General features: G+C 40.1%; 1 protein-coding gene across 2 annotated transcripts in view; it reads right to left on the bottom strand.

The window, feature by feature from the left end:
• Nucleotides 1-26,882, bottom strand: part of CDH8 (cadherin 8) — a 335,345-nt gene that overhangs the window by 31,622 nt on the left and 276,841 nt on the right. For both annotated transcript variants that reach the window (XM_080645709.1, XM_080645710.1), the window contains exons 9-10: nt 26,123-26,244; nt 10,523-10,640 (exon numbers count right to left, since the gene is read on the bottom strand). In XM_080645709.1, the coding sequence (XP_080501835.1) occupies nt 10,523-10,640; nt 26,123-26,244 (240 nt within the window). The remainder of the gene's footprint in view (nt 1-10,522; nt 10,641-26,122; nt 26,245-26,882) is intronic.

Here is a 26,882-nt window from a genome sequence, read left to right as displayed (position 1 = left end):
GGTTGATAAAGAAGACAAAGTACACAGTGTGTCATGTAACTTCAGGTACTGCCTCTGGCATTTATCCTACCTTCTTTCCTTTGTTCATCACAGCAATTTTGTTTTCACATTGCCAAACACACTCTGTCCTAGACAGTTCAAAGTCTTGTCCAAAGTCACATCTTTATTAATCAGTGGATACAGGACTTGTCTGATTTCAAAGTCTGGGATTTTTCTCCGAATACCACATGTTTGCCCACTCAGTATGTCAGAATAGATGAGTTCTTATATCCTCGGCATGAACTCATTCATTTTGTACAAGAGGAAACTGAAGTCCAAGGGGAAGCAAATCACAGCGTGACCTTGATGGAATTAGCAATGAATGTCTGGCCAAGGGAAAGCGTGAAACTCGGGGAAGGATGATTACGCTCAGCATACCAGGTACAGTATCACCTTTTTTCCCAGACTGCCCTAAGATAAACAGCCTTCAAAAGGCTGAGAATATTATACTCAAGCAATAAAGGAAGAAAATTCTAGTAGGCAATCTGCTAGGATGAAAGCAAGGCAATGAGTAACCCAGAAAGGTCCAAGGACATCAATTACTACCTTCATCTGTAAAGGACACCAGCACATTCATTCTGGTGGCACCTTAGACAACAGATAGAACAGAAAACAGTGAGAAAATGAACCCGCTGTCATGTCCCGACATCGGCATTCTCTAGTTGCCAGGGACCTTGGTAAACATTATACATTGAAAGTTAGCTAAAACCTGTTCGTTGACAGGTGTCTGAACCAAGGATGCATAGGGGATGGAAACAACATGAACTGTGTATAGTGAGATTTGAATAAAAATTATAATGGATCACCCGCCCCAGCTCCTGGGCAGTGCTAAAGCCCCAATGACTGAAATGTCTATGAATCTCTGTGAATCTAAAGAGAGCTCACCACCATGATCTAAACCTGCATTCAGAAATATGTTGAAGTGTATGGTTCAACATAGTTTGTCTAGCCTGGCTAGTGTGGCACAATTGGTTGAGTGTTGTCTCATGCACCAGTAGGTAACCAGTTCAATTCCCAGTCAGGGCACGTGTCAAGGTTGTAGGATCAATTCCCCAGTGTGGGGCATGCAGGAGGCAGCTGATAGATGATTCTCTCTCATCATTGATGTTTTCTATCTCTCTCTCCTTCTCCCTTGCTCTCTCTGAAATCAATAAAAATATATTAAAACTAGAGGCCTGGTGCACGAATTAGTGCATGGGTGGGGTCCCTAGGCCTGGACAGCGATTGAGGCCTATCATGGGGCCGGCCAGCCAGGGGGAGGGACCTCAGGAGGTTGGCCGGCTGGGGGGAGGGGCCGCAGGAGGTTGGCTGGCAGGGGGAGTGGGGCCATGGGAAGTTGGCCGGCTGGCCCCCAGATGGGGGCCGATCAGGGGGCTGGCCAGAGGAAGGGGCTGCGAGAGGTTGACTGAGGGAGCATACTGACCACCAGGGGGCAGCTCCTGCATTGAGTGTCTGCCCCCTGATGGTCAGTGTGCATCATAGCGACTGGTCGACCAGTCATTCTGGTCATTCCACCGTTCGGTTGCTGAGCTTATATATATAGATAGATAGTTAGATATTTAAAAAAACACATAGTTTGAGCTCAGGCATAATGAGGACACCGATCTGAAACTCACACGGAGACTTCGTTGGCCATGACACGATGTATATCACCAACCCGACCAGCCAAATGCTTTGTCAGAGCAGGAGCTGTGAAACCCATGCAAGCCAGCTCTTTACGTAGATACCAGATTCACAAGCTGGGCCAGGCCCAAGAGGAAACTGTTTATGACAGTGTAGACGTTAGAATATGTAATCATTCCAAAATCATAGTACTTTGCAGGCCAGCCTGTGAATTTCTCCACTGTATAACAAAAATCCATGCTAAATTATAGCACTCTTCTTGGCAAATTCAAATTAGACTGAGTCCTAGGAGAACAAAAATACACTGTACACGAGGGTATATATGTACACCGTCTGTTTGATTCACTGCTTTATTCCCAGTGTTCAGGGTATTGCCTGTCACATGATAGACACTATAAAAATATAGGTATGGAATGGGTGAATAGAGATATAATGTGTTACTAATAACCTCAGAGGACAGTGGAGGAGACATTCCTTGTGTCATGTGCCTGCATCAGCAGGTAGCACACTATCCTGCAGAGCAAAGCAAAGCAAGCAAATTAAACAGCATCTGATCAGCACTCTCTTGCTCTGCTCACCGATGAGGGGAACCTGACTTACTTTGAATAATAGGAAATTAGCTCGGTTGAAAAGGTTGGTAGCAGAGGATGTATATTCCAGACAAAGGAAGAGAAGGGGAGATTTAAAAAGCATTATTGGGTCCGGCCAGTGTGGCTCAGTGGTTGAGCATCGACCCATGAACCAGGTCACGGTTCAGTTCCCGGTTTAAGGCACATGTCCGGGTTGCAGGCTCGAACACCAGTAGGGGGCAGGCAGGAGGCAGCTAATCAATGATTCTCTCTCATCACTGAGGTTTCTCTCTCTCTCTCTCCCTCTTCCTTCCTCTAGGAAATCAATGAAAACATCACCATTGGGTTTGCATGTTCAAGCCAGAGGTTGCATAAGGGGCATATAAGATGATAACGAGGTATAAGGGAGAGAGTGATGGAAAATAAAGTTGGGGAGAGATACAGGCATCATTATTGCCCTTTTTAAAGTACACTGGCACTGCTTGTTTGTTTGTTTAATCTGTTTGAAATTCTGTATTTAGCATCGATGATCTTCATAACCTGGATATTGACCATGAGCTCTTAGCTCCTATCATTTTATGAACTCTCCGATATCCCATTTGTCAATAGACAGAAAGCTGTATGCAACAGGACCTCGACATAGAAAGCCTAGTCCTATGGGGACCAGTAATTTTCAGACACTACTTTACTCTTTGATCATATGGTAATGAAGGTTACAGTAAAAGAACGGCTTAGTTACACAGGTACTCTTCCTTCTCATTTCTCCTTTCTCAGTGATTGGAGACATGTTCAATCCTTACCCCCTCAGGTGAGGCACCCAAGCAGCATATTGTTGGTTAGCCCCCAAATGCCTTATTTTAGGTTCCTTATTACTATTTTTTGTGTATTGCATTGGGTAGATGAGAGAGATTCTGAAGGCTCACAAAACTTTAGAAGAAAGAGAAGGAGAGAGGAAAGAAACTAACATTTATTGAGTACCTTCAATTTACTAGAAACGGAACTTAGCACATGTTTATTTTTTAACTTAAGTTCATCTTTTCTTATTAAAAACAACAGTATTTCTATTTTACGGATAAAGAGTCAAGATTATTCAGTTGTGTGTGCAAGCTCTCATAGATCATAATCAGAAGAGCTAGGACTCAAATCTAAATATTCCTGCCGATGAAGTCTGCACAGTCCTCTATTGCACAGGGCTTTTATCATTCATTCTAATTCATCCCAAGTCAACCTTTTTCAATTTTTAAATATATATATATTTGTTTATTTCAGGGAGAGAGAGATAGAAACATTAATGATAAGAGAATCATTGATCAGCTGCCTCCTGCACAGCCCCTACTGGGGATCGAGCCCGCAACTTGGGCCTGTGACCTGACCAGAAATTGAAACATGACCTCCTGGTTCATAGGCTGATGCTCAACTACTGAGTCACACCCAGCTGGACTGTAAAGGAAATTCTTAACTTCTGAAGGTACTCTTGAACTATCACTTTGAAAAGAATAAGACAGATATGGAAACTATTCAAAACAACAAGACTTTTACAAAAAGCAAAGAAAATCTAGTTTTCTGGACCAAACTGTACAGTCATAGGCAACTTGGGAAGTGAAAGTAAAGATCTGTTACATGTTTTTATTAGCTTGCACATCGTCCTTAATTACAATTTAGACGACAAAATGAAACATAAATGGCTTTTTATCAACAGAACATTGCTGGAAGCATAAACAATAAATTATGAATTACTGAAGCAGAAACTTTTTTTGGATCATGGATGCATAATGCTATTCTGCATATTCAGGATCCCAGGTGGATCTCCTGCTTCAAGCAAATGAGTACTACCTCTTATGATTCAACCTTGAGATCAAGCACTCTGCTTCATATTCATAAGTGCTGACACCTTAGATCAGTGGTCAGCAAACTGCGGCTTGCGAGCCACATGTGGCTCTTTGGCCCCTTGAGTGTGGCTCTTCCACAAAATACCACGTGCAGGCGTGCACGTACAGTGCGATTGAAACTTCGTGGCCCATGCGCAGAAGTCAGTTTTCGGCTCTCAAAAGAAATTTCAATCGTTGTACTGTTGATATTTGGCTCTGTTGACTAATGAGTTTGCCGACCACTGCCTTAGGTGAAAAAGGTCTCCGGTCAATGTTCTGCGCTGTGTGTGGTGTTGTGAAAAAGCCCATGTGTGAGCAGAGTAGACGGCGTCAGCATACTAGAAACATACATACATAGGTGTTCATTATCACAGGCATGCAAGCACACAGTTTTCACTTGTTGCTTGGGTATGGTTGCCTGGGAAACCCAGCAATAATGAATCTGCTTAGCTGAAGGATGGAGGCTTTTGTAAAGGCCACTTGGGGAAAGAGATGCTCTTTCAGCAAGTCCTCTGTTTGCTCCAAAGCACCTTGAGTGATGGGAGAACTCAAGAAGGTCCGAGGTGGCCAGAGAGAGGACAAGGGTCTTACCAAGGTGGCCCTTTCAGATTCAATTCAGCCCAGATGGGGCACAGCTGGCTTCAGGTGAACACGAGAGGGACTCTGCCTCTACCCCTGCACGCTGAGCACAGGAGAGGCACGCCTGAGGACTCAGTGAGAGAGATGGAGGACAGAGGGGGCCAACGCTGGCTGGGTTGGGATCAGGGAAACCCACCTGCATTTCCAGGCAGCAAATTTTAGTTTTGTGACAAGAGAACTCTGACATAAGTTGACATGATTCAAAAGAGCAAAGAAAGACCTGTCTAATTTCTCAGCTTATGCAAAAGAATTCCCACAGAGTATGTGTGTTGGAAGGTCGATATGCTAGAATGGAAAGTAACCTTAACAGTTGGAAGTGGGGGTTAGGCCTGGTGTGAAGAAAGCCGAGCTTCGTTTTGGCAAAGGACAAAAAGAAAAAAAGAAAAAGCCTTCTTATTCAATCAGACCCAGAAACCCTGCAGCTATTTCCGTGACTGGCAAATATTGTCATTATTTCCCCACCTTCTCCTCCTCCTCTTTTTTTTTTTTTTGTTTTTCCTTTTATCTTTCTATTATGAAACCCTTATGACGGCAACACATCGCTAAGCAGATTTCTTGCAATGCAAACTAGTGAGGACCTGGGTTTTCACAATCACCAGGGAGCCCACTTTCAGGATCACTGTATCGCATCCCAATGTCAATGGCGTTACAGCTGCAAAGAGACCTGGCTGAGGATAATAAGCTAGAAGAGATGGACCATAGAATGGGATTCTAGGAATGAATGGCTTCATATCATGAGCACCGTGTCCCATTTACTGATGTGTGCTTTTCTATGTGCCAGGCATTGTGCTGAGGGCTGTCTGAGCCCTGGGTGATGCATGCACACAGCAGCACAGGCATACCCATGCATACCTATGGGGCAGATGGGCATTGTTATCCTGGTATTACAGATGAGGAAACTGAGGCTTAAAATAACTTGCCTGTAGTCAGCAGCGCTCTTACAAGGGATGCTTCTAGAGGATAAAAAGACATAAAACACATATTTCTTGAAGTTGGCCAATCAGTTGAAATAGGAATCCTACAAAACCAAGCATGAATTATATCCTCAAAAGGTGACCACATTATGGATATTGAGACAATTCAAGGTGCATTTATTCCAATGCAACATTTATATTACTCAGACCAATGACCGTGATTACCTTTATAGTGAGATGCTTATCAATAGAATTTTGGTAAAAAAAAAAAAAAAAAGAAGAAGAAGCTATCGAGAAGAGAAAAAAAATTACTGTCATCAGGCACTCTGGTCCCCCTGCTGTCTTTTCTTAAGCCTAACCAACTATAATGAAGGCCAAGTACAACATCTACTTCTTTTCTTCCCATAGGCCCTCCTTAGCGAGCAGAGCTATATGTTTTTCCTCATTTCTCTATTCACCTGATTCAAATACTTCAGTATAAAACATGAAGACTCCACTTTCACTACTGCTTTTTGGCCATTCCAGTCAAGTCTTTTACCTGCAATGTGCAGGATGGATAAGATCAGGTTTCTGCAGACCTCAAATTTTCAGCAAGATATTCCTGGGAACATGTAAATGGACCTGAAACTTCCCCGTTTGTTATATTTAATTGTTGACTATCTTCCATTTTCACGGTTGGAATGGAAACAAATACTGAAATGTGGTCAGCAAAATTCCTTTTGTTTATAAATACTCCCAACTGGAAAATGGAGAAACTGAAGTCGGGGTCCTATAACTTAGACAATTCAGGCAATATGATGGTTTGGTATGTACATGTAATAGAAATGACTCGACACATTTTGATCTTTGCTTTCACCTTTATTCCTATTAAAGGTTGCTTTCCTGTTCTGGCAGATATATGATTCTCATATATTCAGAAAGAGAATTCTATGTGAAATCACTCAACTGTGTAGGAGATAAGAGACAGCTAATTTCTATCTCATTTCGTCTTTGATTCTGAATTAGTCGGCTGAAAATTGCAGTAGGACCAATCTAGATGAGAGAAGGAGATCATAGTGACTTCAAGTTGAAAGACACAGCTGTGAGTTTCTTAGAAAATTCCAAGTACTGCAACCATTTCTTTTAAAGATCTCATTTAAAAGGGGGGCCATCCACCCATCAATGATGAATTTGAATACTTTGACTATCTCAAAATCTTAACCTTCATCAAGTGGGAAGGGTCTTGTAAATTATGATGTGCTCAATAGAGAAACCAGCTATTGATCATTTTAAAGTCCATCGTAAAAAGAAAATAATTCTCACCATATTATACCACTTGATTCCTGCCATGTTTTAAACAGAAAATATACCATAGTTTTAACATAAATAATGTCTATTATTTGGACTTTTGGTTGGGTGTGTGTGTGTGTTCTCCCATCATTAATAACAAGGAATGAGTAACAGGTTCACAAGCTATCTATCTACTTAGCTATGTATCTCAAACATTTTAAATCTGACAATTTCTTTCTATTACTTTGTTTCTACATGTTAAGAAGAGACGAATTGCTTTTTCTATTTCACAGTAACTATTCAGATACCAAAAAGCAGTGGTCTATGAAACAAAACTCATGAATTTCTAGTACAGGAAAAGGGAGATATTCCAAAAACCTGTGGGTTCATAGCTTATTCTATGGAGATGTTGAATATTTGGATCCTAAATCCATAATCACAGTGAACATATGTTCTGGTTTCTACAAGATGGTTTATGGTTTTTACAGGCATAAATACAAATACAAATAGCAACCCCTTTCACTTAAGAAATGTTCCAGTTGAAATAATAACTTATATGGCCATTCTTTGCAAAATAAATAAACACATAATTTAAAAGACACGATCGTTGCACAAAGAGTGTTCTTTCTGTCCTGAGTAATCTTTCAGTACCTGACATCTTTTCCCCCCAATTATTTCACACACACACACACACACACACACACACACACACACACACCTGTAGCTTCCATTTTCTAGTTCCAAAATAAAACAGATAATCCATATGCCTTTAAATATTCTATTAAAGGGTTTGTTGAAATGTCTGATGGAGCTAAAATATGGGTTTCCAAGTATAAAATCTTTTACTTCTACTAGTTCAAAAAATTAGAGAAAACATATGACATTCATTCACGGTAGGGCTGAGATGTCCTCTTTCAAAGGTTTAGGGAATAAGGAATACAGTACAAAACTAGGCTTTCACTGACACCCAATAACAACCTCTCATCCATTCAAATATCTATTTAGTGCCTTCCATGGGCCCTCCCTACAATGGGCATATCTTGAAACTACATGAAGCAAAGAAAACTCCAGAAACTCAGAACCCTTGAGATGGAAAAAAACAACAAAATTCTTCACAGGGAATTTTTAAATGTAGGACATTTTCTATGCAAAATTAATGACTGGTACCTATTAGCTCACAATCAAAGTTAAGTATGGAGCTCTAGCTGGTTTGCTAAGTGGTTAGAACGGCCTTGGGCAAACTACAGCCCGCGGGCCGGATCCGGCTGTTCTATCTGGTTCTCTTGCTCTCCCCTCCGCTCCTTTACTTTGAATTTATATTAGTTCACACAAACACTCCATCCATGCTTTTGTTCCGGCCCTCCGGTCCAGTTTAAGAACCCATTGTGGTCCTCGAGTCAAAAAGTTTGCCCACCCCTGGGTTAGAGAGTCAGCCCTGGGACTGAAGGGTCCCAGGTTGGATTTTGGTCAAGGCCACATGCCTCAGTTGCAGGCTCAATTCCCAGTTTGGTTGGTGTGAGTGCAGGAGGCAAGGAATCCATGTGTCTCTCTCACATTGATGTTTCCCTCTCTCTGTTTCTCCCCCTCCCTCCCTCCCACCTTCTCTAAAAATCGATGGAACAGACTGCTGAAGCTCAGAGGGAAAGCAGGGAAGGGTGGGTGGGAAGAGATCAACCAATGAACTTGTATGCATATATGCATAACCCAGGGACACAGACAATAGGATGGTAAAGTCCTGATATGGGGGGTGGGGTGGGTTAGAAGGGATCGGTGGGGGGACAAGAGGGACATATGTAATACTTTCAACAATAAAGATTAAAAAATAAAAATAAATCAATGGAAAAAACATCCTCGGGTGAGGATTAACAAAAAAACAAAACAAAACAAAAGAAAGTAAGCATGGGTACTTGGGCATGGACTTCCAGCTCAGTTTGAAATTTCTGAGGGGATTTTCATGTTAGCCATATTTACATGGCTTCCAGGAAAAAGAAGTCTTGGCAGTATTAACTAAAAAACGAAGGCGATGTACTTGGACTAGAGTTCTTAATGAGGGTAGTCTAACAAATGAGTGCTCTGTGACTGAGGAGAAAGCTCAGGATTTTGTCTCTGTAGAGTTTAGAATCGTGGAAGCCAGATAAATGAGTAATATCTCTATAATGACTTCCTCATTTCCTTTTCTGTGATGCATCCACATTTATCAAAGCATGTCCAATGAACTTCGTAGCATTATGTTAAAAAGTAAGGCCACACTATATTTAACAAGAGCCTAAAATGTTATTTTCTTTCATAAAGGAAGTGGTATCAACATTCACTACCTCCTTGAAACAGGACATAGCAGATAATCCAAAACGATTGCCATGAACCAAATTTTACTCTTCTGATGGAGCATAGCTTTTATATAGACCATTCATAAATCTAAACAATCGCCTATCGTTAAGCCAGAAGTCAGCCTGAGACAATACATTTATTTTGTTAATCATTCTATAAGAGCTGAAATTTAGACTTAAACACATCCGAGCCAAAATAAGCAGTTAAAAAATGCTTGTTAAATAGACAGCGGCTAGGGCAACAAAAATGTACAGATAAAATAGACTTTTTTCCCCAGTTTCACCTGGCACCATACACAGTTATGACAATATTATTGATTTTATTCCCTATGCTGTACTTTACATCCCCATGCGTATTTGGTAACTGCCAGTCTGTACTTCTCAATCCCTTCACCTTTTCCACCCCATCCCCCAAACCTCCTCCCCTCAGAGAGACTTTTTATAATGATCTATGACCTTTATATGTAATAGGCAATCGCTAAGGGAAACACTTAATCCAAACTTGGTTCTCAGCAACTAATGACACACGGAGTGTCCCCTGAAAATGTATACACATTTTAACAGCTAATAGCTCAATTTTGAAAATGAAATGCATTTTAATAAACACTGTCTTTATAATTATTCATAGTGTGTGTATACATTTTTTTGGGACATCCTATCCATTAAATGTCCTCTGTCAGTGAAAGACATATAAATAAAATCGGGTCATATTAGCTTCAAAATACCACTGATAAGGAGGGTCGTTCAAGCAGGATTTTCTGCTGTAATTGCCATTATCAACGTTGGTATACAGGTTTAAAACAAATGCCTCTGATGTGTACCCACAAACCAGGCACCATTAGAATAGGCTTTTCCTAAAGCCTTGGTAAGAAACAATGATATGTTTCTTTCTGATTTGAGTATATACAGTATGTTCAATTACATCTTAACAACTGAAAAGTATAAGCCAGATCCTCCCCTAACAGTCATGTCAGTATCTCAAAATTCCTGGAAATTTCATAAGGGTTACACCTTACAGTCCATTTTCAAAAAGAAAGTGATTGAGGGATACGCTGGGATGAAATTAACATGCACATTAACAATTTGCTTATCTACTGTTTCAATATTGGAAAGAGGAAGTGATGTAATTACCATGCCATTAGGCTAATAAGCTGGATTTCGACTGCTCATGAATGAACAAAAATTACTGTATTGATATGTTCAGTCATATTATGAACTCACATCTCATTTTCCAAGTTATATGGCACCCCCTTTCTCAATGCTAATATATTTACCTTCATTTTTCTTGATGGTAAAATTCGGATTGTTGACCATTTCTGGAAGAAGACTGTATAAGAAATAATGTCCGTTTTTGGGATCATCTTTGTCCATGGCACTCACCGTTTGAATGACCTGAAACATAAAAGTTGATGTCAGCATTTCTGATGACATCGGTGGTTTGAACTGCCTTTAATCTTTTTCAATTTTCTAAATGGTCATGGATGGCTTGTGCCAAGAATAAGGAGAAACACTCATCACTTTAAAACCTCAGCTTTGATGACTTGATGAAAATTGAGGTCATTACCTTTGTGTCCATTGGGTGTCTGGGGCTTGAAATAGCATATTTAAGGGTATTTTCAAATTTCCACTGGGCAATTATATGTTTCTTTCCAATTTGAGTATATACAGGCATCTAGAATGAGATTTGGAATTGTCACAGTGATTGTAGTGTGGCCTTTGAGATGATGGTCTTGAAGGTAAAGGACTTAAATCTTTTTTTTTTTATTTCTTTATTGATTAAGGTATTACATATATGTCCTTATCCCCCCATTCCCCCCGCAACACACACACACACATACTCATGCCCTCACCTCCCTGTTGTCTGTATCCATTGGTTAGGCTTATATGCATGCATACAAGTCCTTTGGTTGATCTCTACCCCTTACCCCCACCCTCCCCTACCTTCCTTCTGAGGACTTAAATCTTGAATCCTCACAACTCTTCTTTAATATTCCTTATCAGGTTGCATGTGTTTGCCAACTAGAATGTTCCTTGGCACAAATGTCATTGCAACAAAGCTTTCTGAAGACTTGCATCTGTTCCCACCCAACAATGAATACTGTTTTTAAAGCGAGTGGATAAGACGCTCAAACAACGCTTGGGAGTGTATCCTGAGATGAATAAATTACAGGGATTAGAAGAATTACCACTGCACAGAGAACTGTTTGCACAGATACGCGTATTCGGGTGCCGCCTGAATGGGCTTATTGCATTTGCAAAGCTGCATTAACTTAGGGCGAAGTTATTTCTTGGGATGTCAGAGAATTAGCTTAATAATTCTCATTTATGGTTCTGTGATATTAATCACTTCGATCGGAAACGCTGGGCAAACGCTACTGTAGAAAACAAATGATAGCTTATACTTCATGATGAATAACTACAACACCGTTTCTACAAGGGATGACTGTGAAGCATGACTGTCAAGGTGATATCAGATTCGCCATCCAACATTTAACAGGGAAATGCTCTCATGTGGATGAAGTTTAGAGACTGCAATGATGATGCCTCAGATGTTATATCTGTTAGAACAATTACACCCCATTCAACTCTGCCCATTTCACTAAAGAGGGAAAAAAAATGGATGGCTTCTTTTTAAGAAAGCAACATCGTTGCCTTGGAACTTGTCATCTAGACAATGCGAGCAGCACACTTTCAGATCACTTTTAGCAGCTGTGGAGATTTGCATTGTATCTGGTACATGCTATGGGAGAAGCAATGCATAGCGTTATTTGAGGCATAAGTGAAATAATCTCTCTATTTCACTTCTCCATTATTAAAATGGAACATATCTGACTTGGTATATGTTTTACTTCTGTTAAGGACCTCATCAAATGTCTTATAATTGTACTTAGCTTGAGTCACAATACAACAAGAAGTAGCCCAAGATCTAACTCAGCTGTGGGCAAACTACGGCCCGTGGGCCGGATCCGGCCCATTCGGCTGTTCTATCCGGCCCACGGAGCAGAAAGAGCGGAGGGTTCTCTTGCTCTCCCCTCCGCTCCTTTACTTTGAATTTATATTAGTTCACACAAACACTCCATCCATGCTTTTGTTCCGGCCCTCTGGTCCAGTTTAAGAACCCATTGTGGCCCTCGAGTCAAAAAGTTTGCCTCATGGTTAAGAAAGAGACGTAGTCATTAAGGTGGTAGACTCTGAAATAAAGCCGTCTTGATAGAAGTCATAATTTCGCCCTTTGCTGGTTGCCTGACACTGAACTCTGAAACTCAGTTTCCCTGCATCCCTAAATGAAAAATCTGCTAGGGTTGCTTTGATTACTGATGTGAATTCCTGTCAGATGCTCAATGAAAATTGGTCACCATCATTATTATTGTTTTTGACTTTAGGGTCACTATTGGTTTTTTAATGGCATAGCACCTTGGTAAGTGTTATCTAAGGAGGTCCCCAACGTCATCGGATTAGATGGAAATGCCATATGTCTGCTATATATAATCGCCTAGCACATTGACATGTGTGGAGACATGCCCTGGGATTCCACTTTTATCAAAATGAAAGAATAAAAGGTACCAGGGGAGAAGCTGTGAAACACAGGTAACTCTTTTTTTTTTTTTAATTGATTTTTTACAGAGAGGAAGGGAGAGGGATAGAGAGTTAGAAACATCGATGAGAGAGAAACATCGATCAGCTGCCTCCTTGCACACCTCCTACTAGGGATGTGCCTGCAACCAAGGTACATCGAACCTGGGGCCATTCAGTCTGCAGGCCGACGCTTTATTCACTGAGCCAAACCGGTTAGGGCCACAGGTAACTCTTTTGTGGACAGCCTGCATATACAAATATTTATCAGGAGAATGTGATAAGAGCCTTCTTTTAGGCAGCAGAGTGGGAAGGAGTTACTGGTGAGCAGGTGTGGCATCCCTTTACCCAATTTTGCTTCAAAAGGACTTCTATTCCTGGCTGCCCCTTCTGAAGAAGTCATCCTGAAGCATGTGAGCACATGTGAAGAATAAAGGCAAACAGCCCTGGCTGGTGTGGCTCAGTTGGTTGGGTGTCGTCCCAGGCACTAAAAGGTTGCTGGTTTTGAGTCCCAGTCAGGACACATGCCTGGGTTGAGGGCTCAATCCCTGGTAGGGGGCATGTAGGGGGCATGCAGGAGGCAGTCGATCGATGTTCCCCTCTCATCAATGTTTCTCTCTCTCCCCCTGCTCCCTTCTCTCTCTAAAAATCAATAAAAATCCTTTAAAAAAAAAGAATAAAAGCAAATAGAAGATTTCTTTAAAATCTGTGGTGGAAATCATTCATAACTAAATGCATTCTAATAGTATAGTTAGTAGGTAGAGCTGCTATAGACAATAACTTTCTTAATGTTTCTAAGTAATCTACATGAAAAAGACTCGTACATGCTGGCTAGTGCAGCTACGGAAGTTATTTGATTAAGCCACCACTACCCAAACAATAAAAAACAATAATTTAGCTTACCTCAATTAAAGGAGCCTAATTGCCTGTTATACCACATCTCAGAAGTTTGGTGCAAACATTACACCTGCAATGGACAGGTTTTTCCCACCATTTATTTAAGCCAAGAACTCTGTTAGACGTGCACCTTTTTTAAGCCTACTCAACCACAAAGTGTCAGGGCGGGGTCTAGAAGTCTGCATCCTAGACAGTCTTCTAGGACTATGCTTCTGCTGCATGCATAGGTCTGAGAACTGTTTTGAGCCCAGGGAGGGAGTTGGTGTTGAGAGCTCCCACATTATTATTCATTAGGAGCCTTTGCATTGTCAACCTCACACCACGCTCAGTACATAATGTGCTGTGGAAAAGGGATGAAACGGTAAATCTGTAAATCAACTTCTGAATATCCTGTGAACTGGAAATGGCTAACTCTTTGGTTGGAACCATTTTTGACACCTCATTTTATTTTCATGCAGATGGCCACTGTCTGGTCATTTTATCTCAGAGTAGACGCCTGGTAGATCACTTGAAGGACTTTCTGCCATTAAAATGCATTAGGAGCCCATCTTAAAAAGGCCGAAATTTTCATTGATGTAAGAACATCTGAATACACTTAGCTTTAATCAATAGAAGAAAAAGAACAGGTTTATGCAAGGAAGTGTCCCTCCACACAAGATTTTTTACAGGCACACAAAAGAGAAGGCAAAGGAAGGCCGCACACATTTCCCACGGAGAGCTACTATGACAGCAATTAATTTTTAAATAATTGGACAGGTATTTCATGAAAATGACAAAAACAATTCTGGAGCGTACACAGGTTTTCTTAGAGTGCATGTAAAGCATGTAGTTAAAATATTTTCCTTTCCACCAATAAAGTTAGAATACAATTGAAAAATCTAATGTTTAGTAACCTGTTGTGGAATAATTTAAAAGGAAGCTGAAAGCTCATATACCTCTCTATCAGAAAACCTAAGTATACATGGATGTTGGGATAAGGAAGTAAATTCCAGGGCCCTGCTTGGGTTTCTATGGCAGCAGACAGCTCTGTTTCCTCTGAGACTACTGATTTGAAATAACCTTTCGAAGGCATGACACAGAAAACAATGAGCATCGTGGGGCCATATCATAATTCAGACTCTGTTTTCAAAAAAACTATTTATTGTTTATCAATAACACTACACCTAAGTTAGATACTTATTAGCAGAATTTATTAAACTTTATTTTAGACTATTTTATATTTACTCAAAAATATTTATTAGTGGTCAGAGTGGCTCAGTGGTTGAGCATTGACCTATAAACCAGTAGGTTTTGGTTCAATTCCTGGTCAGGGCACATGCCAGGGTTTTGGGCTCCATCCCCAGTGTGGGGCGTGCAGGAGGCAGCCAATCAATGATTCTCTCTCATCATTGATGTTTCTATCTATCGCTCCTTCTCCCTTCCTCTCTGAAATCAATAAAAATATATTACAAAATATTTAATAGCTGTAGGCCATTACTGTCCGTAACTTTTTAAAAGGCAAGTAGTCAGCAAACAAATACATTTCTGATTATCTGATCTGTTAACAACCAAAAAACTATCATGGGATCTATTAGAATATCTCCTATCAGTTCCTGTTTATATTATTCATTGATTTGTTTTGTTCTGAGGTGATGAGTTCCTATTTTGTTTTGTTTGTTTCTCCCTCTCTGCCATTGCAAAAGTGTCTGGCTATTTTTCCATTGATTTTTTTTTATTATTTTATTTACTTATTTACTTTTTTAAGGAGAGTAGAAGAGAGAGGGAAAGACAGAAACATCAATGTGAGAGAAACACATGGATTGATTGCCTCCTTCATGCGCATGCGCCCAGACCAGGGGCCTGGCGGGGAAGAGCCTATAACTAAGGTACCTGCCCAGAATTGAACCCTGGACCCTTTGCTCCGAAGGCTGACACTCTATCCACTGAGCCAAACTGGTTAGGGCAGTGGTCGGCAAACTGCGGCTCGCGAGCCACATGCGGCTCTTGGCCCCTTGAGTGTGGCTCTTCTACAAAATACCACGAGCGGGTGCATACGTACAGTGCAATTGAAACTTCGTGGCCCATGCGCAGAAGTCGGTTTTCGGCTCTCAAAAGAAATTTCAATTGTTGTACTGTTGATATTTGGCTCTCTTGACTAATGAGTTTGCCGACCACTGGGCTAGGGCAACAGTCACTTTCTTGGGTAAAGTTAACTTTCTCTTTCTTAGGAGATTTTTCTGTAGTGAATTGGAAGGTGGTGGGAAGGGGGTGAAGGAGAGAAGAGGAAGTCAAAGGTGGTGCAGAACAGACAGTAGTGATTTTTGGTTTTCTACTGCTTCTTCTGCCTATCATTGCCTGTTTATTTCTGATTATCAATATGAACTTTCCTGAAATGCTAACTTCTATTTCTTTTTCTTTTTATTGATTTCATAGAGGAAGGGAGAAGGAGAGACAGAAACATCAATGGTGAGAGAGAATCAATGATAGGCTGTCTCCTGCCCGCCCCCTACTGGGGATCGAGTCCCCAGACAGGGAATTGAACCATGACCTCCTGGTTCAGAGGTCAAAGCTCAACCACTGAGCCATACATTCAATCATGCATACAAGATAAACTAGTTATAACACCGATGATAAATTTTAAAAAAGGAGAACATAATGGGAATGTGAGAAATTATACTAAAATTTACACAATAACCCAATTATTCTCAATTATTTCAATACTGTCTAATATAGTTCATGTTAGCACCATTCATATCCATTTAATAGATAGGTCCTGGATATTTCTTAAAAATAATTTGCATAGTAGTCTGGTCTTTAACAAGACTTTAATTTTTCTACCCAAAGTGTTTCCCCATGTTCCATTTTTTCTGCCTGAACAAATTCCTTGCCTTTACAAAGCAGTAGATGGCCATTCAGAGCATGTACCTGAGAGGTCTGGCCCAGAGACAACACAGCAGGGGAATGAATGGAGATGAGGCTGCATGTGAGTCTTCTAAACACGCAGTGAAGTCCCCAGCCCTTTGGGGGACACCCGGGCCTTTCTTGCATACACTCACTGTTGCCCTTCCAACATTCTCTGCAATTTCGGTCTCTTTTCACTCCCCTTCCCTTTACTAAAACTAAGTTGAGGTAAAATGATAGAGAGAAAGGGCTCTTGGAAAATGTGTTTATACAAAATTTGGATTTTCCATTTCCTCCTGCCTTGTATTTTATTTTGCTGGACCCTGAATATTTTATGTGTATTGTGTACACCTCTGAAATGGTCATTTTTTTCTAAATCACTCTACCACTTGCTTTGCTTTGAAAACCTCATTAGTAGGATAAAGCCCACAGTTATTAACACAGCTTTGAAGTCTCAACTGCCTTTTCACTCTTATCTTCTATCTTCTACTCTGTTACCTCGCAGCAATATTTTCTGATGCCTCCTGTACATTATAAACATCACTTCCTCCACTGAAACTGTATCCTGTTGTGTACTTCCCTGCAGCAGGATTTTCCCAACTGAGTTCCATTTACCACTAGTTCTCTAGTTTTCTCTGAAGGAAATTTGAAAGATTTTATAATCAGATCTGTTTGCTAGACGCCAAATACCATATAGTCCTTTGGTGACTCTTACAGTTATAAATGCATTTATAAATGCAAGGGAATCTTACAGTTAAACAAAACCAACAAAGATAATAGTAATTAACTTTGTTTAACACAGTGGTTCCCAAACTTATTAGGTCAAACACACACACACACACACAACACACACACACACACACACACACACACACACACCCCACATCACACCATATATTGATATTCTATACCCCACAAGTGTTTATAGGCACTCAATTTAGGAAACACTATCATCGCCCCGCCAGCGTGGCTCAGTGGTTGTGCATCAACCTATGAACCAAGAGGTCACGTTTTGATTCCAGGTCAAGGCATACGTCTGGGTTGTGGGCTTGATCCCAGGTAGAGGGCATGCAGGATGCAGCCGATCAATGATTCTCTCCCATCATTGTTATTTCTGTCTCTCTCTCCCTTTCTCTTCCTCTCTAAATCAATAAAAATATATTTAAGAAAAAAAATACTATCATCTAAAATTCCATCTGAGTCATAAAAGCCTGGAAGACCTTGTAAAGACCTTGGGAAGGTGCTGTGTCTAGATAGCTTGTTGTCATCACACTTTCTTTTTGCTTCTCTGTCATTCAAATAACATGTCAGCTCCGCTTGGTACCAGATCTTACCCAATTTCTGTCACTAGCAGCAAGCCTAAAAGCTTCCACAATCCAGTGTCAATTCTACTTTCTTCCAAAGGCATGCCCATCAGCATGGCTTCCATGACCAAGTAGAAACAAACAAGCATACACATGTGCCCACATCGCTCCCATCCTAAATCTTCTTCAGTAATTTGTAGGTTGACAATAAAACGAGGGGAATACATCAATCTGTAACAGCCCCCAAATTTAAAATAATCCTTTGCACCATTTTCTGTGGTCACCAGTCTCATCTAGGTTAGGGGCCGGAGTAAAACATGTGGCATCTAGACTCACACAAGATGTTCAACTACCGCAGACAGAAGCTGCAAGTGTGACCTCAAAAAAAGATGTAGATGGTGTGTGTCCCTACAAGTTGATTCTAGTGTATTTAAAAAGAAATAATTCTATAAACTCACCAATTCATATGTGGAAGAATTAAGTAGGGCCCTTTCCCTCACCCTTGAGAAATAAAACACTTGTAAATGCTTTACAAGAAACATTTTCTAAGAAAATGTTTGACCGAAGAGGAGTTATTCCAACATAGGGGACTAGGTTGTCCTGTTATATTAATCCACTTAGAGATTATTTAATGTGTTTTGCTCCAAATCAAAGCTCATGAAGATATAACAAGAAAAATAAAAACAACAAATACAATACTAATAAAGTAAGCAAAGGAAAATAAGGAAAGACTCATGGACACAGACAACAGTATGGTGGCTACCAGAGGAAGGGGGTGTGGGGCGGTAGGAGAGGATAAAGGGGGGATAAATGGTGATGGAAGGAGATTTGACTTGGGGTGGTGAACACACAATACAATATACAGATGATGTATTATAGAATTGTACACATGAAACCTATAAAAATTTTATTAGCCAATGTCATCCCAATAAATTCAATACAAATAAATAATGAGACAAAAAGACCAACAAATACAATACTACTAAAATATATTTTGCTTTTAGACTATGAGACTAATTGAAATAAATACGACTAATTAGAAAATTATTCTTCGAGCACCTACAACATGAGATACCCTTAACACATGAGAGTTTAAACTAAGAGAGACTGAGGCCCAAAGATAAGAAACAAGTAAATGGTAGAGCTGTGACTCACACTTAGATGGTTCTAGTGTCAAATTTTCCACGATATTTTTTAAAGTTATGCTTTTCCTTCTGTCAAAGTTGTGCTCGAAAAGTCACACTTCCACTAATGGCTCTCTTGAAATATGCTTTGTTACAAATGATTTCCTCAAATATTGCTTTATGCATTCCACTAATTTACCATCTCCTTACTCCTGCCAAAATAAAATGAAAATAGTGCTTTATGCATTTGGTCGAGGCCATCAATTTCAGCCGCTGTAAAACCAACCCTGTCTCCCTCTCGTGTATGCAGACAGATCCTGAAAGGTGCCTGCTGGCAGGGAAGTTAAAATTACTTCCCCTCTATTTACTGTTTCATGATGGCGATAAAGTGCCGTAATTGCATTTCATTGTTTTGCATTTATTAAAGACCAACAAGAACTGAAAAATAAATAAATGAAGTAGCAAACTCATTCATTGCTGGTGTTTAGCAAGAGATAATTATCTTAACTTTTCTTATTAAGCTTTATTTATTTTCACTTAAGTTTTCATGGACTGCTTTTGAATAAAGCGTTATTGATCGCAGGAGTTGATTTTTGTTTTCTTTCAAAAATGCTCACTCTGGGTCAGAATCTCATTCTCATTACTATTTTTCTAACGCAGGCAATGGAATTTCAAAAACTGTTCCCTTGGGAAGCAGTGTGAGACTGGAGAAAGTGCCGGGACCTGGGCACCTTCAAGAACAGACTTTGAAACCCATTTCTGCCATGTTCCACGGCCTTAGCGGAGAGCCCTTCTGTTTGCTAACCTCAGCTCCCACATCTGGGACATGTGATGGCCATGCCAACCTCTCAGGGATAATGAGTACATGCTAGATATCTACACTAATAAAAGAGAAATATGCAAATTGACCATACCTCTGTGATGACCATTAGCCAATCAGGAGTGAGTATGCAAATTAACCCAACGAAGATGGTGGGTTACTTTGCATATGTGGGCATGGAGCAACAGGGTGGGATGCCTGCTATGGGGAAGGCGGGGGGCGGAGGGAGCTACAGGAGCGGTGCTCTGGCTGGGAGCAAAGACTTGCAGGCTCCCTGGCAGCTGGGAGCAAAGCCAGGGGAAGGAAGGCCTATTCTTGTACGAATCTTCATGCAACGGGCCTCTAGTCTGTATATATTATTTTATTCATGCAGCTGTTGTAATCCCTCCTCTCTATCTCTGCTGCCACCACCTAGACCAGACTACTGTTCATCTTTGGCACATACAGTCTTCTGTTTTTACTGATTTCAGAGAGGGAGAGAGAGGGGGAGAGAGATAGAAACATCAATGATGAGAATCATTGATTGACTGCCTCCTGCACACCCCACACTGGGATCAAGCCCATAGCCCAGGCATGTGCCCTGACTGGGAATCGAACCATCACCTCCTGCTTTTTATGTCGATACTCAACCACTGATCCATGCTGGCTGGGCAAGTACAGTCTTCTTAATGCTCCTTCTGCTTAATTGTGCATCTGTGTGTGTGTGTGTGTCTATACATTTAATTCAAATGTAAAACTTTTTGTCCAATCTCATTCTTGCTTATTCCATTCTTATTATTATACTTGCTTATTATACTTATTATGTTCAGCCACTGATGTCTTCAATTCTTCAGACAAACCCAGATCTTTCTCCCTTCGGGGTCCTGGCACAAGCTTATCCTGTGGGCTAGCAGATTCAGCTCCACTCCCGGCATGCCTGGTCCTTTCTCATTGCTCAGTTTCAGCTTCAGTGATACCCATTCACAAGTTAACTTTCTTGGACAACACTATAAAATAGATCTTTGCTTTTTCATTGTTTCCTCCAGACTAGTTGCATTAGTGCTTCTTCAGCCCAGTTTTCAAAATGTAAACATATCATTTATTCATTTTACTTTTGTATAATCTCTCTTCCTTATTAAGTTCCATGCCCCACCAGTGTAGCTCAGTGGTTGAGCATCGACCTGTGAACCAGGAGGTCATGGTTCAATTCCCGGTCAGGGTACATGCCCAGGTTACAGCTCCATCCCCTGTGGGGAACATGCAGAAGGCAGCCAATCAATGCTTCTCTGTCATCACTGATATTTCATCTCTCCCTTCCTCTCCCGTCCTCTCTAAAATCAGTTTTAAAAACAGTTCTACAAGAGGGAACACTTTTGGTCCTTTTCATATTGTTTCTCCAGGTTCATATGAGAATTTTTAGCATCTTGAGGATGAACAATAAATACAGTTCAATAAATAGATGAATGATTTTTCATGTGAAGAGGGTTAGCTTGTGCACTGTGTGTCTGTGAGTAGAATGAGTGTTTCCATGGTAATATCTGAGAAAATAATTATTGAAATATTTGTCACTGCCAAATGAAGTAAATTACAACCATGATTTTAAAATTCTGTGACTATGCATTACATGCCAAGCATTGGCTAGATCCCTACGTAGTAATAATGGTTATTATTTTTTTAAGGGGGAGTGCCTGTGATATTCTTATGATAAACTAACTGTATATACTGCAGTATTGATCAGAGAAAGAAGAAGAGATTAAAAGAGGTAAATCAGAATATTTTTTTAACCCAGACATAATTAACTTGATTCCAAATAGTACATCTCAACTTCTATAGCTGGTGATGAAGCTTAAATTAGCCTCCACTAGATTCATTTATAGTAACAGGGAAGCTCCTTCCTGGAGGAAAAAGAACTGAAGCCGTCTGTTGCCTAACGGATTCTCAAACAATAATTCTCAAATATTCTCTGAGACTCAACACGAGACCTTGTTTCACTCCTAGAAATACAACATTTTTGTTCAGTCCCTGTGTCAGTGCACCATCTGGGACAAATTACCCCAATTCTGTCTGTATGAGATACAAGAGGCTGGTATTGCAAATAAAATCCTAGAAAGCTCATATTAGAAGACCAAGATGGAGAACAGAATGATGCAAGGCCCTCTGGCCAACACTGGCCACTGAAGTTCTGTTTCTCTCACATGTGGTTCTGAGTGTGGTGTTCTCGGGCAGAATGATGGTTTCTCCACATCTGTTACCTGCTCCTGCACCTGTCCAGCCACATGACTACTCTCTCCAAGCAGCATCAGGGCTATTCCCAGCTGACTCCTCTGGAATACTTGACAGATGTTTCCTATCTCTGGTGAAGGTCTTGTCATTAAGATAGCTCCATTTCCTTTCTCTCTTCAGACTCCTTTCTGCCTCGAGGATTTGAGGTATTTTCATGCAATCCTATCATTTCTAAATTTATTATGTGTTTGCCAGAGAGAACACTCCATGAGGGAAAAAGACTGATGTGTAGGACATTGTTTGCCACTAGATCCCCAGTACCAAGTCAAGTCCTGGCATATAATTAGTGTTCAATTCATATTGACTGGCTGTCCAAAACCTACCATCCCATTAGACAAAGGAAATAGCAGGCATATATTTTGCTTTCTAATTTTGAAATTAGAGATGTCAAGTGAGTGGAGAGCATCTTTTTATTTTTCCTGATAACTGAGGGCCACGTAATATGTAGACGACTCTATCATACCATCATCAAATTAGAGGTTAAAGATATGAACCATCTTCTATCTTTTTACTTAAGATAAATTACCTATAACTATTGGAATTAAAAAAATTACTGGTAATCAGAAAATACCATTGGAATTTGTATATTTAACATTTAAATAACTGTATATTGGAGATTTAAAAGAATTCTAACCAGAAGGGATTCATGTTGATTTTGTATAATATGGAATGTGAACAATTTCTCTGTGACACAGGGTTGCTGTTGTTCTCTTAAGGGAACAAATTCAAGAAAAAGTCATCTTTCATTTCAGAATTATGAGGAGGTACTGGGGCTGATATGATTTGCAGCTCTACTTTCAAAGTGAACATCTGCCAATTTCAGCAAAGATATGACATGAAATGGAAAGCTACACCTAGAGAAGATGAAACCGGCTTCCCCCCTTCCTTCCTCTCTTTCGTTCTTTCTCTCTCTCCTTCCTCCCTTCCTCCATCCCTTCTTTTCTTCCTTCCTTCCTCCCTCCCTTCCTTCCTCTCTTCCTCTTTCCTTCCTTCCTTCCTTCCTTCCTTCCTTCCTTCCTTCCTTCCTTCCTTCCTTCCTTCCTTCCTCCCTTCCTTCCTCTCTTTCATTCTTCCCCTCCCTCTCTTTCATTCTTCCCCTCCCTCCCTCCCTCCCTCCCTCCCTCCCTCTCTTCCTTCATCTCTTCCTCCCTCCTTCCTTCCTTTCTTTTCTTTCTTATTTGGTATTTTGTTGATGAGTTCAATCCACTGGAAAAGATTCAAGCACAAAATAATTATCTACGTTCATGTTGACATTGGCTTTGAGTTTATGAGATGTTTTAAAAACCTTTTTGAGGTTCTCTCAGTCCAGAAGTCTTTAGACTGGGTATTCTGAATGGCTTGCCCTTGATTACTGCTAATGTTCTCCAGTTGCACTAGCTCCCCAGAAGCTGATCCCCTCAGAATTTAGCCTTAAATCCATACCTTCCAGGCAAACCAGATTTCAAAGTCACCTGCACTCCTTACTCTGAGGCTGTTGTAAAGCAGACATCAATTGCTGAAAAATATTGAGTGACTATGACTCTAGTGCTAATTCAATGTTTGACATTTGTTTTTGATCATTTGAGGATGAACATTCTAATTTGAAAACGAGTCAGTGGTCTGTGGGGTGTGAGGAGAGATGATTGAAAGTTTTATCTATGTTGAACTTATATAAGTGAACACTAGTGTAGGTAACAATAATGAATTTTTGGAAAACGTTAAATATAAAAATGAGATACTCGAGCCATTGTAAGTGACTGGGAGTGATGTAATGAACCAAATATGACTTCTGACTCGCACAAAGAAATCAGGAAATTCAGGAGGTGAATGATTGCATGTGTATAAACCAGTCCAAAAATTATGCTGAACAGCCAAAGATCTGATTTTTTCATGTAAAAATGAACCTTTAACAGATCTGCCTAAACAGATTCATTTAAGGATGAGCTAGTGCAGTAGACACACACACAACATAAACATCTCTTCACAGAAGAGTCATTTTGACCTGCAAAAATCATAAAACAAAGAATTAACTTTTCTCTTTTATTTTGATCTTGCATAGGAAAGGCGATGAAACAACCTGATTTTCCCCCTGAGGATAAGAACTGCTGAGGAATCATTAAAACCTTGGAAACAGTTAAAATCCACCGGGTAAAACTCCAGATTCCTGGGGTTCGAAGGCATGCATGTCAATGTCACAAGTGAAGGCAATGTTGGATTGCTGCAATGTTGATGCTATTGACTCTTTCAACTTGTGCGATAAGTTTTGCATGAACAATGGCGATTTATTTAAATTCTAATGCATTTGACAGATTCTGTATGATTGAAAGGGACAAGCTTATAAGTCTGTGATTGGCTACATTACCCCAGCAATGATCTGGATCATACAAACATAGCCTTGAAAGGGACTTGCATATATTTTGTATGTTTTGATCAAACTCTCTGCCAATTCAATCCACCAACTTCGCTAAATATATATGACGTACTTATCAGGGTGGGGTAAAAGTGGGTTTACAGTTGTGAGTATGTGAAACACTGTTTATTCGTGTTATTGTATTGATTTCCATATGAACAACTATAAACCTATTTTTGCCCCCACCCTGTATATATAAACACACTCCATCGTTAAAGGATCACAAATGAAAATGTTCAAAACATGCTAGAGAGCAGTTCCACATGACAACATTAAGAAACATTTGAACTAATATTAGAATATTATTTAAAAAAAGAGTGTAGCACTGCGAAAGGTGAATGCTTTGATTAGAATAACATTTATATTGTCTAGTTGCTTGAAATTAATCAGTTTTATTACAATTTCAGTGTGTGTGTGTGTGTGTGTGTGTGTGTGTGTGTGTGTGTGTGTGTTATTTTGGTAAATGATGCTAATAGTTCAGATATATGAGAGTAGTCTAGGAGAAAATGCCCACTGTTTTTAAAGGACGGTAACACACTGATCATTTGTAATAAATGAAAAGTATAGAGCCACAGTGCTAATCCTTTCTTTTGGCGGAAAAAAAAAATCTGACTCTTGTCAGGTAAACTGCTCGGCAAATAGTAAGTGTAATTCCTAACACCCACATGAGGCACAAGAATAGTTGGATTAACAACTCCAATGTCATGCTGTCAGCTGCTGTTTATTTAAATTAAAATGTCACCATCCAGAAATAAATTAGTAAGTTGAAAAATGATAAATTTCTTAAACATACAGTACTTTGGCACCTTGTTCAGATAAATCTATGACATTTGGGTTTTTTAGAATTTACATACACTATTTCCACTTGGACATTCAGAGTATAGCAGGTTTTGTTTTGTTCTTGCTTATACCTCTCTTCCTCCAACCCTCCCTCACAACTTCCCTTCTTTCCTACTCCCTTTTTCTTCTCTCCTTTTCCCATCCCTCCCTCCCTCCCTCCCTCCATTCCTTCCTTCCTTTCTCCCTCCCCCCTCCTTACCTCTATGCCCTCTAACTCACGCCTTTCTTAATTGGCCCCATTTATACTACATGAGACAGGTAAAAAAAAAATTCCATCAACACACAATTATCAGATACTAGAGTTACATGTCTAAGACCCGTTGTTTATCTTATGTCAAAATGAATTAACTACATTTTTACAGATTTCAAAATTCACTTCCTATACCCTCAGACAACTGTTGACCTGGGTCCCACTATTCTGTTATTTCTATGTTTGACATGAGCCAAGCATTCCCTCCCCATGAGCTTTCCCCTTGCTTCCTGTCATTTGAAGGTTACCCTTTGGGCCCCTCCCTGCTCTCATCCATACCCCGGGATAGTTTAAGCTAGTTCTTTGGCTCTGGGGTCACAGCACAGCAGGCCGTTCCACTCCCTGAGCCAATCTGGTCCTACTTGGCGAGAACCTATATCTCAGAAAGAAAAACACTCCCTGTTTCCACCCGGAGGTTTCTTGCCTGTGACCTTGCGGACTGAAAAGAAGGCAGGTGCACACTCTAACGCAGGTTAGTCAAATATGAGACAGTCGCATACAAACATATCAGCATTAACAACATGGAGATATTTACTTGGCCGGGTTTTCCATTTTCACATAAAAATGCCTCATATTCGGATGCGAATTCAGGGGCGTTGTCATTGACATCCAGCACTTTAATAGCAACAGGTACTCGTGATATCTGACTGTGGTTCCCTATGGGAAGGAAAAGATAACATCAGCATTGAGGGCATTTCATTGTAACGTGCAACTCAACGTTCTTCTTGAAAGCATGGGTGTCTGTTTCAACTCCCCTTCGTAGGGGTGGTTTCAACATGGTGGTTATGAAGTCTGACCACTCAATGAGAAAAAACAGCCAGGGCTTCATTGCTTAAAAAAAGTGCAGATTATTATTCCAAACACCATTTGCTGGAGCTTCGCTCTGAATCATTAAAAGGTTTCCCTGATGAAGAAAGCTTTATTTTATTAATAAAGTCCATTAGACAAAATAAGAAAAAATGCTGTATGCAACAAAGATTTATCTCTTTGTTTATCTTGGGTAGAATACAACCCAATTTTGTGCTATCCCTCGTTTGATAGGCTATCTATTAAAGATGAACAAAAACCCAGCATAAAGGCAGAACCAAATCAATTGTTAACTGGTCCTTCATGATGATTAAAAAATAATAATCTTAAAGATGGGGGATCATATTTTTTATGAATTTTATTTTTTATTAAAACTTGACCTTGGGATGGTTTTGGATAAAATAAGCCCAAGTCATTTTAATATTTTCATTTTCATAAAGATTTTCATCAGTGTACACAGATAATAATCTTCTAATCTTTCCAGGTCA

This window comes from Plecotus auritus, assembly GCF_963455305.1.
Source record: "Plecotus auritus genome assembly, chromosome: 10".
NCBI classification, from domain to species: domain Eukaryota; kingdom Metazoa; phylum Chordata; class Mammalia; order Chiroptera; family Vespertilionidae; genus Plecotus; species Plecotus auritus.
This window is presented reverse-complemented; position numbering and strand designations above follow the sequence as displayed.